Genomic DNA, 17,283 nt, shown 5'->3' with positions numbered 1-17,283 from the left:
TGTCCATGCACATGCAGCACACCAGGAAATGGCTACTTCCTGGAGCCCTACCCAGTCCACTTACTTGGTCAAACTACCTGATTTCCAAAGTTCCATAACTTCATCAAGCACAGAAGGATGTCTGGATGGGAGGTTTGGGAGATATGCACAAACCTTACATTCTCCTAAACAACCTAATGTGCTTCCTCTACATGTCCTGTGAATCGCTACTGGGGTGAAGAGGGGGGCAGGGATAGAGAACAAAGCTCTGTGATGGTAATCCCTTTGCTTGTGGGCGGAGTCTATGCTGGGAAGGATCAGACTTCTTTTTATAAAATGTGGTAATACTAAAATACACCTAAGACGGTGGGGTTCTAGCTCACAAAAGCTTATATTACAACAAATGTGTTCGCCTTCAAGTTGCCAAAAAATTTTATTATGTTGGATGCAGTAGAACTTGGGAATTTAAAACGTTAAAAATAGGCTATCTTAATGATTTTGTTCAAAAAAATGTTTCTTTACAACACAGTGAACAGACTGAAGTCTGGAACTATATGGGGTTTTAGTTTTCTGCAGTTCTTGCATGGTTTCTAGCACCTGCAGATATGGGAGAATTGCAAAGAAAAGAGCCCCGTGGCACACAGTGGTAAAGCTGCAGTACTGCAGTCCTAAGCTCTGCTCATGACCTGAGTTCGATCCTGGCGGAAGCTGGGTACCCAGCTTGCCGGGGGGAAAGTGTAGATGGCTGGGGAAGGCAATGGCCAACCACCTTGTAAAAAGTCTGCTCTGAAAACATGAAAGCAACATCACCCCAGAGTTGGAAACAACTGGTGCTTGCACAGGGGGACTACCTTTACCTTTTACAAAGAAAACAGATTCTTCAGATATCAACATATCTGGCATTGCAGAGCTAGATATGTTAAAAATGGGTGGAAACAAGAACCAGAAGCACCTTGACTTTGGTAGAAGTAGCCCTGCTTTTATATAGTATGGAAATGAAATGTGCATTGGTGGGCTGTTTGTCACCCATAAACTCTACTGCCTCCATTGCCAAACGACAAGGAGCTGAGTAAGCTCTAGCAACTGTACCAGAGGCTTTCACTCCTTGCTAACATTGCAAGTTTTCAAAAGTTTCTAAAACAATAATTCTAGATTACTAATGCGGTTCATGTAGCTTACTTAGTGGAAGGTTTTGAATTTCCTGCTTGTCCATGTTCATCTTGTTTTAATCCTGCTAGGAGTGCATCTCTTGAGCAGTGTTTATCCTAGTTGAATAAAAGAACATTAAAAATGTATTCTATTAAAGTGCATAATATAAGCCAACCAAAAAGAAAATGCATAATATAATCTACAAATGTGGGACCATGAGATTTGTGCAGTGGGGGAGAATTCCATCTGCCTCTCCCCTTTCTTACTGGGCCTACTGCAGCTCCCAAGCTTCTCTGCAGCAAGCCCATAGCAAAAAAAATTTAGATGGGGGGCTCCAGGGAATAACATTTTAGGGGGGGGGGGCTGTAGGGCACAAAATGATATCACAAACTTTAAAAAACCTGGGCAGCCTGCTTCCCTGGTGGTACTCTTCCCTGGTGGTACTGGAGAGTGTGTGCACCAGTGTGTTTATGAGAAGGAGAGTGGGGAAGGCGGCAGGAGAGTGAGAAAGCTGGCACGAGAGCGGGAAAGGTGGCATGAGAGTGAGGAAGGCAGCAGCAGAGTGGGGAAGGCGGCACAAGAGTGGGAAGAAGGCAGGGGAGCGCAGAAGGTGGCAGGAGAGTAAGAAAGCGGCAGGAGAGTGGGGAAGGTGCCACCACAGCAGGAGAGCGGGGAATGTGGCAGGAGAGTGATGGCAGCAAGCGATGGTGGAGGGGCCAGAAAAGTAAAACAGAGGGATGATTTCTGGGCCATGCCCCCTAGGCCCCTCCCCCCATAGCTACAGACTTGCTCTGCAGGCATCACCGGCCACTGTGGATTCTGAGCTCTGCTGCTGCTAGGCCCCCCATGGATCCCAGGCTCTGCCACCACCAGGCTCACTGCAAGTCCTGGGATCTGCTGCAGCCACCAATGACTACATTTGAAGTAGGTGAATTCTCTGCACCTGTGCTTGCTTATCTGAGGGGGAATTTAACTCCCCAATATATTTTTAAGAGTTCATATTTTTGTGCAAACGTGGAGGATCCCCTGAGTTCGCAGAAATATCTGTTCAACATCAGTGTGGCCCAGAACTGTGGATTTAGATTTCTGCAGCCAGGGGCCAGACTTTGCAATTAGATATATAGATACTGGGTTGTATCCTGCCACTATGTGTTGTGCTTTCTTTGATCGAAGAGTTCAGAAGAAGACTCTTCACTTAGTTGAGCAGAGCAGTATGATACAACACATTATGTTGTAATTATTATCATGTTGACTCATAAATGTGTATATTTGCATGAAGTTGTGCAGTCATATGAAGGCGTAGAAAATATGCACTACTGACAATATAGGTGGGATTTTGTGCATGGCTGGGTCATGATAGATCTTCACAAATGGATACTGGAAATGTGAAAATCAAAACTTTTTCTATCAGACCTGAGTTAAATGCAGAGTCCCCACATCAATTTAGTAAGTTGCACATGCACCCTGCAGAGTCCTCAAACCGAAAATATGTACATCTACATGTTTCCTGACTGACCTGCCCACTCATGGACCTGTGGCTCTTTAGAAATCATTCCTGCATGAAATCCCCAGCTCATGGGGAAAACAACACAACCACTGGTGTTCTTATACATACGCCTTTTAAGTTTACTTACACTATTAAATAATTGCATACATATACATGTGTGCATTTTATAGTGTATGAACAATAGATTTTCTAGTGATAGAAATACCACTGCCAACAGCAAAAACAGGTTTTTTTGTCCTTCCTCAGAGTTTTGTCAAATTACCTCTTAGTGAGCAAGCTACCCTTCTAACGTTCATGCCTGTTTGTGAAGAAAACAAACTCCAATTTGCCTGTGCATCCATATTTGGGGGTCATGCAAACCTGAATTGACTAAAGAAGATGATGATATTGGATTTATATCCCGCCCTCCACTCCGAAGAGTCTCAGAGCGGCTCACAATCTCCTTTACCTTCCTCCCCCACAACAGACACCCTGTGAGGTGGGTGGGGCTGGAGAGGGCTCTCACAGCAGCTGCCCTTTCAAGGACAACCTCTGCCAGAGCTATGGCTGACCCAAGGCCATTCCAACAGGTGCAAGTGGAGGAGTGGGGAATCAAACCCGGTTCTCCCAGATAAGAGTCTGCACACTTAACCACTACACCAAACTGGCTCTCTAAAACTTCTGAAACCAGGAAATCTTCAATCATACTCCAAGTATAAGGGGAAAAGGGATGGTGTGTGTGAGCATTACAACAAGCAACATTCACATTCATCACAAGCAAAACTCTTGGTTGAATTTAACAATCTATCAGTAAAAATCATTGATGGTTGTAGATTCCTGCATTCCCCTGCTTCTAGCAGTTTCTTCCAACCACAGCAAAGTTGATTCCTTGCATAAACTGTAACAGCCACACATTTCAAGGGGCTGTACTGAGGACATGGAGGGACCATGGCTCATGGTAGAGCATCTGCTTGGCATATGAAAGGTCTCAATCTTCAGTACTGCCAGTTAAAATAATCAGATAGTAAGTGATGCACAAGACCTTCATCAGAAACCCTGGAGATCTGCTGCTAGTCAGAGTAAATGACACTGACCTTGACAGACCAATAGTCTGATTCAATATAAGGCAATATGGGAGCAAATCTGCCCTCTTGCATCGTCACAATTACTGCTTATGAAAGAGGGAGGAGAGACTGATCTCACCTTCTTACCCATCTTCAATGAAGCCTCTTAGTTGGCATGGTTGTTAGTTCACGTAGGCCCTGCTACCCATTAATTTTACCTGGTCAGATGCCTGAAGAGACGGGATTGCAAGCAAAACCCAGAATCTTCACCCAGCAAATCATGCTATCCATCTCTCTGTTTGGATATCTGAATGCACCCCATATTTTAAATTACAATTTTTAGATTTAATAATTTTAATGGATTAATGGTATGTTATTTTACTGCACATCCAATCAGGAATACTTTATGAGTAGCACAGAAATATTTCAAATAATCACTACCACAAATCTATATGAAAATGCATGTTGACGGCTAATCTGTATTCATAAAACTAAAGGAAAACAAATTCCTACCTGTAAATGGGTAATAAAGGAAAACCTTTGCCGCTGGAAAGGTTCACAGCCCTCCCATAAACACTGCCCTGGGTAGACATCTTTTCCTCCATGCTCAGTAGCAGCATGATAGAAAACCTGGGATGGTGTTTGAAACCACCTGGAAAATGGAAAAGGTTTTAAGTCTGCTGAAGAAGGAATATTATTTGGCTAATGTTTCTGATGCTGTGTTAACAAATACAAACAATGTGAAAGATAGCAAGCAACTTATTAAATGTGATAAACATTTGTGTTTCAAAATTCTGCTCTCAAAGATCACTTGCAGAATCCTACATCTACACACATTGCAGTAGAAATACATAGATCAACAGGAGAAAAGAGACATCTTTTCGAAACCTTTACAGATCACAGAATTTGGGGGTGACAAAATCACAGCACCAATCCCCTAAACAGAGACTTGAATAGAACCCAAATGCTTTTGACATGTGCTTCTGTTATGAGATCCTATCCTGGACAGCAAGGATTCACATTAAACATAAGAAAAAGACTCATAAAGAATTAGTTCATACCCCCAAATACCAAATGGGCAGGTTCAATTCAACCTAACAATCACAAGGGTATAGCAGTAGATACTAGACACTTTGGTCAATTTGGGAAATTCTTCACTGTGCTCAGGGAGGAGTATTATATAAGCACCTACACCAATAACAGCATAAAGTTTCCACCCTGCCCCTAGCAGTAGGCAAGAACATATAGGCTTTAAATAAGAACAGCAATTCCATCCCTCTCACAAGTAAATGGTACAAACAGACTGTAGTGGGAAGCTTCTCTTAAGAAAGTTGCCCTCAGAGCTGTTATTAGGGGCAAGCTTTCAGTTATGGTATTCTGCTTTGTCTTCCATGTTCAGTCACTCTTTCCCCCAAACTCTACCTTATTTCCAGGAAAATATGCTTTCATGAGCAGAGCTTGAAAAAGAATGGAGGCCATTCTCACTTAATATAAGGACTTGCCTCTTGACAAGATCATTTAATTTATCTTAAAGCTTGGGTTTCAGCACTAACCAAGTACCAAACTTACAATGTCATTTTAAGCAGAGTTATTGGCTTAGAAGGTTCAGCTTTGGAATGTGTGTCAGGATAAAGCAGAGCCGAACATATCTGAAAAAATACCTGATCAGTATTTTTTTGATATATGCAGGTCTCCAGATGGTATCTGGGATTTTCTGAGATACCAGAAAATGGCTCCCGAAAAATTCCAGAAATATTCAGGATTATCTGTGAGTATTGGGAGCCAGTGTTTGAAGATTCCCAGGACTGTTTCCCCGTGCCCATTTCCTTTATTTTTCTGGCTGGATTCTCGGCTTTTATACTTGCTAAGCGTGCAACACTCTTACTATTCATTTTGGCTTAGATGACTTTTGAGTTGTATATTGGTGTGAATTATCAGGTTTTACATTTAAAAAAACCCTCTCCTCCTATAAAAATCAATGGAGGATGGCTGGGGGCATGTTGTTTGGGGGCCTATTAAATTGGGCCTCGCAGTTCAATTAAATTGAAATTTTGTTTTTTTAAAAAAGAACAGGCACCAGCAGCTCCCCTGTAGTTTTGGGGCCAATAGCTTTGAAAACAGCCTCTCCAGCTCCCTGCCCTCGGAAAGGATTCCTCATAGGGAATAATGGAGCTGAAAACCATCAGAATGGTGGGGTTTTTCAAGATCTGAATACCAGACTGATCTTTGGAACTGGGAAACTGATTTTTTTTTTGCTCCATGACATCTGGATATGAACAATTCTGATTTTTTTTTGTTTAGTTGCACATCCCTAGTTCAATGCTACTTAGGAGTGTTCAGGCAGCCACATGTGCTACTCTGTGAGCAACACTTTAATGAGAACTTTACAGTTTCTTCTGTGTACAGATATGATGGTGTACAGACAGGGTGGTGTAGAATTGTTTTCTGTTGCCCTAGAACAGGGGTGACCAAACTGCAACTGGGAGCCACATGTGGCTCTTTCACACATATTGTGTGGCTCTCAAAACTCCTACCACCCCATCTACTGACTTGGAAAAGGCATTTCTCTTTCAGTCACTTCTCCAAGTCAAGCTAGTTGGTGGCTTGAAAAATGCATTTATAGTTAAAATTGCTTTCTTTCCAGCTCTCCCTCCCTCCCCCATCTATTTTCCTTCCTTCCAGCTCTCAAACATTTGATGTTTATGTCTTGTGGCTCTCAAACATCTGATGTTTATTCTATGTGGCTCTTACATTAAGCAAGTTTGGCCACCCCTGCCCTAGAAGGTCGGACAAGAACCAAAGGGTTGAAATTATATCAAAAGAGTTTCTGGCTAAACATTAGGAAGAACTTCTTGACAGAATGGTTCCTCAGTGGAACAGGCTTCCTCGGGAGGTGGGGGCTCTCCTTCCTAGATGGCCATCTGACAGCAATGCTGACTCTGTGTATTATGCATATCATGAGGAGGGCAGGAAAGGTTGCATCAATGCTTAGTTCTCATGGCCTTTTCTTATAGACTCAGGAAAATGCTGATTGCCACACTGGGGTCAGTCTGCAGCTTTCTCCAGGCTAGTTTGGCAAAGAAATAGAGGGGCACCAAAGAAGAGGTACAAGGACTCCTTGAAGAAATCCCTTAGCACCTGTCACATCAACCATCACCAGTGGTCTGACCTAGCCTCAGATCGCAAAGCATGGAGGCACACCATCCACCAGGCTGTCTCTTCCTTTGAGAACGCACGCATAGCTGGTCTTGAGGACAAAAGGAGATTGAGGAAGAATCGCACTGCTACAGGACCAACCCTAAATCAGACTTTTCCCTGCAGCCGCTGTGGCCGGACCTGCCTGTCCCACATTGGTCTTGTCAGCCACCAGCGAGCCTGCAGCAAACGTGGACTATTGCACCCTTCTTAAATCTTCGTTCGCGAAGCCAAGCCGAGAGAGAGAGAGAGGTTTTTGTCATCTTCTGGTCATGGGGCAGGTGTCACTGGGAATGTGGAGGGGTGGTATTTGTGAAATCCCAGTATTGCGCAGGGGGTTGGACTAGATGATCCTGGAGTTACCTTCCAACTCTATGATTCTATGATCTACAAAAATATGAAAACTCTGGGGAGGAAAAAGTAGCATGTGAATTAGTTCTGTCCTACAGAGAGAACTATAGAAATTATCAGTGATGCTATTGACAAGTACGTGCCTCATATTATACAAAATTAGCAACTTGCAATGCAGTATAAAAAATGTAATTAACTCCACCAAAGAGCACTTACTTTTTGCAGGACTGCCAAAGACACATGAAATTCTGCCCAGGTTTTTTCGCTTGTTCTACATGTGGACTTTGTACAGTGTATGTGGAAGGTGGCAAACTGACCGGTGTACCTTGAACTTGCATTGTCGGTACCGGAGTGACAGGTGTGCTCTGAAGCAAAATTTAAAACAATACAGATTTCAATACCTACCTTACAATTTCATTTTGTTTTATACAGTTTTATTTAACAATGCTGTGTTTGACTTTTAAAGCAACAACCTTCCCCTGATTATAGGTGTAACCCAAACTTCATTATAATCATCAGTTCTGCTATGGGAGGTAGACTTGCACCAAGAAAAAATAAATTAAGGGTGGAAATTCCCTCCTACAAACATTTCAGACTTTCTGTAGTCACATTTTTTTTCCAGCACAGAATCACATACAGTTCTTATGAACCTTTATGAACAGAAACAAAGTGACTGGGCAGCCTAGCACACTTGTCTACAATGTTGCCTCATCTTTTATCATTTCCATCTTATCACTTAAAGCATGAGATACAAACCCATCATACATTTTTTATCTTTCTTTTCAATTATCTCTAAAGAATTCTAAGCAAGCATGAAAAAGCAACACTAATAGATGCCACAACACACATGAATATGTTGACATGCAAAAGCTGCCTTGAATACTAAAGAGTAATGTTTGATCTTCACATTTAGAAAAAAAATCACATGCTACACTCCTCTACAGTACCTCTTCAGAATGAAGGTGGAGAACATGTTTGAAAATCCCCTTTAAGAGATCCCTCCTGTAAATTAAAAATTATCCTCTGACTTCTGTGCTAGTTGCCACACACAGAGGATTTTTTTTTTTTTTTTTAAAATGAAAAACAGCTTTTGAACATGCAGTCTCAAGAGGTACAGTCCCAGAAGGATGGATGGCATCATGCTATTCTTCTGAAGGCCAAGACTGGCATTTATATTAAAATAACCTCTCTCAATGTCAGCAACATATACATTTCACGTTATGGGCATGAATAACTGTTTATCAGTTTAGAAAGTTTTAACCTATTTACAATTCTGTCAGCTGCTCATTCCACCCAGTTTTCTTTGTGATGTCATGACAAGTCATACAATGGATATAGAACAAATTCTTCATAGTACAAGATGTAAAAGAAAACCAATCACAATCATTTTAAAAAAAACAGTAACGTTGTTCCAATTAATATTAGAAACACAGCTAATAGATGGGCATACAAAAAAACAACTTTTGAATTCACTGGTAGTAGAACAGCTACTTGCCCCTGACCAGTCTTCGTTGTTGATAGAAAACTGTTAGTTTCCACAAGGGAGAGAGAGGCAGTGAATAAATGTTTTAAATAAATGAATAAATCTTGATTTTCATTAAATAAATATGTTATATCAAATTCCAGTCATTAAGGAGTCAAACAACAAGCCATCTCATAAAAGGCAAATAAATCATTCATGTATCAAAAGGGGTCAATTCTAACAGTGGATCTTAGAAGCATCCAGATCTCTCTCAAAAAGATTTTCTCAGTGTTTGGTATTAGAAGAAAACAAGCAGATGATCCTGCAAACACTTGCGAAGGGCATCTCATTTCCCCCTTTCCCACTATTTTCTCTTTCCCTTTTCTTAAAACCCCTACTGTAATCAGCATAGAAATAGTATTTTTATTTATTTCATTCCATTTATATCTTGCACTCCCAGCAAGTGGGCTCAGGGCAGGTTACAAGTCACACAAGGTGTGACATAAAAAGTATGACCCGCAGAACTGTATTGGCTACATGGCATGAAAGTTTGTTGACAAAAGATTACTGGAATTTAACTCTCAGTACAATCATGTTGTTTAAAAGCAAACAACAATCAAATGACAAGTTTAGCAGTTTTATTTGTGGAGTCCATTTGTTACACAGGCAGCAACATACTTTGCTTCCTGGAGCTATGCACCTGCTTCCTGATGTAAAGCAAGTCACCCACAAATCATGATAAGACAACAGCCAATGTTTTGGGGACGGCTTAAAGTTTCACCGACTTGCTTTCTACATAAGCCTGTTTAAATAGAATGAGTTTTGTGTGTCTGTGTGTGTGTTTGTGAAAGAAGGAAGTGAGGCAGCCAATTTTTTAAAAGTCCCAGAAGTAACTGATTTTTCACTTTTGGGAAACCCAAAATGACATCAGAACAATTATATTAAATAACGCCCTTGGGTTATTTCAGAAAGCTCCAATTTTAAAAGATCATAGGTGAGTAAATACACAGTTCTTTTTGTTTGTCAGCCTTCCATTAAATCCTGTGCCTCTAGGGAAGTAAAAACCTATACAGAAAAAGGCACAAAGGGGAAAAGGTGGCTATGAAAATACATCAATTGCGTCCATTCTGAAATCTGCAAATGATGAGGCCACATTAACATAGCATAAATATTTCTTTTTCTTTACACCATAGCTTCCTATTTAAACACAGGCAACTGAACCAGGTAGCTTCCCAATATGCCAAAATCCTATTTGATTGAAATAAACTACCTGTTTGTTAATGTTATGGGGACTATCCAATATTTATGTTGTATCCTCCATGTACCAGCTGTTCTTTATAACAGAAGAATTGCATTGGCCCTGCCCAGACTATTTACCATCTGAGAAAAATTGGACCAAACTGTGGATTTGGGTAGGATAACTAGATACTCAGCTTAAAAACCAAGCAAACACTTAAGTAAAGCTTTTGCAGAAGAAAGCAGTATAAAATAGGAAGATAAAGGTAATCAAACTATGTGTATATACATATACAGAAACATGGTTCCCAAATAAGTCAATTTCACATCAAGTTCTAGCATCATAAGAAAGTTTACATTAACTGTTTAGCTTCATAAGGCATTTGTCTCAATAGTACTACTGTGATTTCTCTCTTCATTTGGCCCCAACACACACTTTATGGTAAGAAAAAAAATTCAGCAACAAAACCATATCTCAATTTCAACGAAAACAGTTAATTACAGAGTTAGAGAGGCTTTAAAAGGAGGTAAATGAACAGCTGGGGAATATCTGAGTTCAGTCCTGTTCCTTAGCCTTACATTGGAAAGAACCTAAACAAGGACCCTGCTGCAAATGTTAATGGATGGGAGTACTCACACGGGTGGGGGTGGGGAGATGCTTCCTAAAATACACTGGGCACAGACAATGCTGCGGTTTATAGGATAAAACCAAAATCTTGAACTATACTTGAAAAGCAGCTGACAATCCAAGAAACTCTTAAAACAGTTGTAATGTTTGGTTCCTCTTGTCTGTCTTGGTCAGGAGGTGAAAGGCCGCATCTTTCAGACCAACTGTATCACTAGCTGTGTCTTTCCAATAGTCTTCAAAAGGTAGCCTCATTTGAAGTGCATTACTGTAATTTATCCAAGAGTTTATAATAGTATGGATGGCTGTTGCAAGGTACAGAGGCAATGTCATCAGTTCCAAGGTGGTCTTGGCATAATTCTCTTCCAAGGTAGTAACACTGGATATGCCCCATCACCCAAGATCTCATCTATAAGTTCACATATGATGTCTGTTTGCCTCCTGTTTAACAGTAAGTAAACATAAGAGAATTCCCAGTCTATCACTGATCTCCAATGTAAGATGCACAATCAAAGCTGCATTAAGTCTGCACTGGATAGCTATTAAAGCAGATGCTACCCCACAATTGCAACTATCATATCTCTTGGTGCCAAGACATGACCACAGCTTGGAACAGCAGAGCCAACAGAGGTCCAGCAACAGCATCTTTCCAAGTCTTACTATAAAGACATACACACACAAGTATAGGTAACAAAATCACAGTTTGTAGAAGAACAAAAGCATCACATCAAAGAACAATGCAGTTCCTAACAAGGCTTGTCAGAGTTTGGGGCCTTAAGCACAAATGCAAAAATGCTCCTTGAATACATTGCTCTTTCTATCAAATTACTGTGTTGGGGTTCATTATTCAAATGAAATGCAGAAAAACAGCTCCTTTTTCAAATTTTATCAATGACATTTAGGCAGCATATAGATAATGCAAACAAGCAAGGATTTAGTAAGAATTGGAAGTGTATACACTATCTTAGCACAGCTATTCCTATTCCATTTATATGTCATGACAGCATTATATATTTCCTGACTTCAATCCAAGATGGGGAAACCAACTGATATTTATATGACAGACATGGTGGCTAAGCAATAATAAAACTGTTAAGATTATTAGAGTGCAAAAGATTAAAACTTCTCTCCTAGTTTTCATTTTTTGTCTTTTTAAAATACAGCTTCAAAATGAAGATGGAAATTAGGATACAGGAACCAATCTTTTTGTTTTGTTTCTAAAACAGCAACATAACCTTGGGTGACCAAGCAAAATTTGTTTATGAGAATTCCTCAAAATAAACTATTACGATGTATAAAATAATAAAATATAATAAAAGTCATACTGCAACAATTTCAAGACCTGTTATTTGCTTTTTATCAGTTTACAATGCCGTATGGCATAGACTTCACAGGTTTGAAATGATCACTGTAATTCCTACAATTACTGCTGTTAGCTAAAGACCGTATCAGAAGGATGGAGACAGAAGAAATTACAAATTGAAACATGATATTACAAAAATACAACACTGACCAAATTAATTGAACTCATACATACAGAATAATTTCAACTCATAAAAACTATGAACAAATTCCAAAAACTAAACAGAGAATAAACTAATATCGTCACTGTTATTTGAGATGCCAGCAAGGCATATATTGTTAGCATTTTCTGTCCCATTATGCATCATTTTATACATTTTCTTAGGTATAATTAAAATATAATTTAATTTTTCTTAGCAAAATTAAAATATACTTGCATTATTATAATACTGAATTTGTTGTCATTTACAATTTTTTGTCATCTTCTTGCCTCAGGCCATTTATGAATGTTTAGTAGCATGTTGTAATACAGTTCCAATACCACAATTCCAGTATGATAGCTGTCTCTTTAGGGCTATCCTCTGCTTCCTGCTCTGCTAGACATTTTTACTGTATATCAAAACACATTCTTATTTTGCACTTTCAAAGAACTCTTAGCTGTATGTTGTCCCAACTCTGAAATCATCATTATTCTAAAACATAATCTTATCACCTGTATGTGACAGCAATTAAGACCAGCACAAATATTAATTGGATTTTGATGCAGTCTACCTGGTTAATGGAATCATTTGTTCATATCAAAGACACATGAAGCAGAGCAGAACCTGAGAGCTTGACTTTTACATTTTGAAGATGCTTGTTCCAGATGGTGTTGCAAACAACCCACAAACATTTAAGTGCTTTTACTACATACCCACTACCACACCTCACTATCTCTGCCTGCAGTGGAAGACATGTTGCACTGAGCCCTTTGCCATTCATTTCTTTGCAAACATCTGCTATTTTCCCAACCTGCCCCACCCCAGCACGCCTTCTTAGTCTCTGGCTCAGTTAGCAGAAGAGATGACAAAGAGAGGTTCCCTGCTTCTAGGCAGCAGACCTCAGGAGAAACCTTGTGAACTCTCCACTTGGAAGAAAAGACTCTGTTATAATCCGATCTCCTCCCCGTGTCATGTTTGATGGGTAGACTTGGTTGCTGTAATGAAGAACTCTTTGTTTCCCTACTCATACAATCAGTAAAATCTTCCACCTTATCACAATGCACTTCAACCACTCTGAAGGTAGTTGTGTGCTCAGTGTTAAGCAGCTTTGAGAAAACAGCTATTGAGTGGCATTTATCCTTCCATGCATGGTGGTTCTTTTCCAGTGATGAAAGAACCAAGTCTGCGTTCTAAGTTCAGATGGAAGCTGGATGTGCCTTCACAGCCTCTACCACACTAAGCCCCTTGCACTGTTCTGTTAAAAACTAGGCAATTTTTATGTGATTTACCAGAACTGATATTTCAATGCTGAAAGAATATATGCTGTCACATGTGATGAATGCAAATAACTATGTTATCTCAGTTAAGAAAGACATGACATTTTACTACAAATTATAGGTATACACATTTTCCAATGTCAAATAATATACTTCTACGAAAACTGTGATGTGTGAAGTGGCTCCTTGAAGAACCAAATTCAGTGCCTGCTTTGAGGCAAGGCTTTCACCTGTATTTTGGACCTGAACCTGGAAACAGTATCTTCCACATCATACATTAGTTGGCATGTTTTCTTTGCTACATATGCATGTTGACTGATAATCAAGAAAAATCTGCCAGGGTTACTACAATGACTTTAATAGAATCTTAGGGAGAATTAACAGAGAGTAATGGAGGTCAACAGGGTGGTAAAATGTATTACAACATTATTATTATTATTATGCCCCATCCTGGCCAAAACCAAGCTCTAGGAGATGTACAACAATAATTAAAAATACACACATACATCAATAAAATTGGTTAATTAAAAACAAATTGCAAACCCTGATGGTGTCATATTAAAGTGCTACTATTCCTGGATGCTGCATGTGGGAGGGGGGGGGGGATGCCAGCTCGGCAACCGTTGCTGTCCTCAGGCAAAAGCCTGGTGGAACATCTCTGCTTTATAGGCCCTGCAAAATTGTAAAAGATCCCACAGGGACCTAGTGTCCTCCGGCTGAGCATTCCACCAGGTCAGGGCCAGAACTTTTTCAGTCTGCTGGACCTCTTTAGGGCCAGGGTTCACCAACAGATTCCGACCAGTAGAGTATAATGCCCTTCCAGGGACATAGCGGAGGAGGCAGTCCCGTAGATACATCAATCCCAGACCACTCAAGGCCTTGAAGATCATAACCAAAACCTTGTATCTGACTTGGTACTCAACCAGAAGCCAGTGTAGTGGGTGCAGCACAGGTAGAATATGTGTTCCTGTAAGGACTTGCATTCTGGATCTGTTGTAAACTCTATATGCAATGTAACTGCCATGTGCAAAGGCTATATGCTTCAGGATGCCATTTGCTTCAAAGTGGGGGGGAGGCAGTTAATCCTTTTATGTAATGATAGTTGGTTTCTCAGAAACATCTAGTGGACCACTGTAGAAAATAGAATGCTGGAATAGATGGGTACCAAGGTCATAGTTTACCTAGGGGGCCAAAAACCTTGGGCCAGCCCTGGATGGATCACTGTACAAAGCAGACTTAGACATCTGTGACAGCATACCAAAAAAGTTAGGAATACTGCTTTTGTTCCAAGTTCCTGACTAAATCCTTCACATCATAGTTTTAAATCCAGGTGGGCAGCCATGATGGTCTGGAGCAACAGAACAAAGTTAGAGTTCAGTGGCACCTTTAAGACCTATCTGAGGAAGTGTGCATGCATACAAAAGCTCATACATTGAATAGAACTTTGTTGGTCTTAAAGGTGCCACAGGATTCTAATCTTTATCTCAGTTTTAAAGTTGTCAAGCAAACTGGCATGGCAAAACCTGGCCAGAAACACTGTCAGTTAAAATAGACAATATCTGGCCTAGATGAATCAATGTGCCAAACCATATAAGGCATAATATTTGTTTTAGCATAATTTATTAACCATTTTTGAGCTGAGAAGCAATTTATTTATTAGGGTTTGGTTTTATTCCCAAATGGCTCTGATGAGAGGATACTAATGTAAATATGCATAGAACAACGGTTCTCAAAAAAACACCAGGAACCTTCATTTCCACGTTCTCCTCTCTTATCCCACTTATGCCCAACATATGATGAACAGTCATCCCTCCCCCCCTTTTAAACTGAATGCCAAGTAATGCATTTCCCATGGAGGTCTTTCTCCATCCTCTGTACCTGAAGAATGCTCAGAGATCTCAGAATCCAATTGTTGCAGTTTTCATCTCCTGTGGCCAAAGATGTGCCTCTATAGCCAGCAAAGCCTTAGTTGGTAAATTTCTACCCCTCATTCTTACATCTTCTTGAAACTTACTTCAGTAAACATGGTTTCTGCAGGCACTAGAATGATTACCTTGTGTTTATCTGTCTTTTTCTTGTGGAGGGAAGGGGAGGAGGCACAGGGAGGAAGTGAAGAGCTTCTGGGATGTTCATATGTTCTGGTGGTTAATTATAGATCCTCAGTTAGTAAACTAAATAAGTTTACCACCTCTGTTCTCTGCAGCCAGACAGCAACCATTGGGGCAAGTTCTGTATGCAGTGGTGTTTCCCTTATGTTCTTCCTCTGTGTGCCTACAGTGCCTCCCAGGGGCATAAAAGGCTGGTCTTGGCCAGCTGTAGTGCCTTACAGCCTGGTGTGGTATTCTCTTCGGCACAGTAGTTTTTCTCATTAAAATTGCCCTTCCTTTCAGCTCTGTCCCAATAGCCTCTAAACTGGGGATTTTAACATGCCTTGGCCCTCATTCCCTCCCAGGGAATCAAAGGGAGTTGTCTTTCATGGAACAGGGGGGTCTCTTCTGCTTCTTCTTCTGGAACACAACCAATTGAACCTCAGTGCCCAAAGAAGACTTGTAACCATCTGAGACATTGTCATGAGTTGGTCAGGGCTTAGTGAAAGTGAGGAGGAGCTCCATGTAGGCAGCCTCAAGTTAACAGAAGCTGACAAGCAGAAACAATGAACTGCAGGCTTGTCAAGATTCACAGCCAACAGCTGGCACAAAGCCACCAACACCCTCCAGCCCTGATTCAGCAGGTGAATTTCAGTTGGCTATTCCCAGCCCACCAGTATCACCCACACCCTTAGAGCGCTGAGGGTAAAGGCTGAGAACAGAGCTACAGACAAGACTGGCTGCTTGTTGTTAATGAAGATGCATAGTTGCAAGATTGGTTCTGAGTAACTGGTTGCAAGTGTGGGGCTATAAAACCAGCCAAGAGAGGCTTAGGCATGAATGCACCATGTACGATCGATGCTAAGCCACTGCCTCACCTGAATTCTGGACCCCTGATCTTGGATTGAATGCCTCTGCTTTCCCTGACTTCTAAACGACTCTGCTTTGTCTACCTTCTGGCACCTGATACTCAGAGCCTGCAAGCCAGTACAGGTGTACTCTCTGAATGTGAATGTCTCCAAAGCATCAGATAAGGTGGCAGCTTGAGGGAAGAGATTTGTTTTCTGAAGTGTAACACAGTGAGAGAGACAGAAAAAAGACTTTTAAAAGGACTCGCAGCCCCACAGAAGCACCCTTTGATCCAGTTTAGGAAATGCTGGTGTAGTGTATCTGTGCTTGCCTTCACTAGCACCTGGGCACTTGGTATCATGTTTTAACACGGTTTCAGAGAGTAGTTGTGTTGGTCTGCAGTAGAACAACTAGATTTGAGTCCAGTAGCACCTCTTGGAGAACAAGAGGATTTTCTTGAGCAAATAAAATCCCTTCACAGTTAACATATTGGTAATTTTTAGAATATTAGCCCTGTGGCACAGAGTGGTAAAGCTGTAGTACTGCAGTCGGAGCCCTCTGCTCATGACCCGAGTTTGATCCCAGCAAAAGCTGGTTCAGGTAATCGGCTCCAGGTTGACTCAGCCTTCCATCCTTCTGAGGTCAGTAAAATGAGTACCCAGCTTGCTAGGGGGAAAGTGTAGATGACTGGGGAAGGCAATGGCAAACCACCTCTTAAAAAAGTCTGCTGTGAGAACGTTGTGAAAGCAACGTCACCCCAGAGTCGAAAACGACTGGTGCTTGCACAGGGGACTACCTTTTTTTTTTTTTTAGTTAGAATAAATATTCCCATTAACAAGAATATGCAGACAAGTAGAAAAATGTCTTTTTTTAAAAAAAACCCCAAACCCTACACATTATGGTGAAATAAAATTGTTAAGATCCATATCATAATTCAAGATCTTCAATATAGGGTTTTTATAAACTTGAAATTTCAGTGTCTGAATTGCTGGAGGAACTATAGCTGTTGAAATTATACTTG

General features: G+C 40.7%; 1 protein-coding gene across 2 annotated transcripts in view; it reads right to left on the bottom strand.

The window, feature by feature from the left end:
- ARID2 (AT-rich interaction domain 2) overlaps positions 1 to 17,283 on the bottom strand; it is a 176,285-nt gene that overhangs the window by 2,936 nt on the left and 156,066 nt on the right. For both annotated transcript variants that reach the window (XM_060244949.1, XM_060244950.1), the window contains 3 exons: positions 7,441 to 7,589; positions 4,192 to 4,330; positions 1,159 to 1,244 (listed from right to left, as the gene is read on the bottom strand). In XM_060244949.1, the coding sequence (XP_060100932.1) occupies positions 1,159 to 1,244; positions 4,192 to 4,330; positions 7,441 to 7,589 (374 nt within the window). The remainder of the gene's footprint in view (positions 1 to 1,158; positions 1,245 to 4,191; positions 4,331 to 7,440; positions 7,590 to 17,283) is intronic.

The sequence above is a fragment of the Heteronotia binoei genome, chromosome 8, assembly GCF_032191835.1.
Source record: "Heteronotia binoei isolate CCM8104 ecotype False Entrance Well chromosome 8, APGP_CSIRO_Hbin_v1, whole genome shotgun sequence".
Classification (NCBI taxonomy): Eukaryota; Metazoa; Chordata; class Lepidosauria; order Squamata; family Gekkonidae; genus Heteronotia; species Heteronotia binoei.
This window is presented reverse-complemented; position numbering and strand designations above follow the sequence as displayed.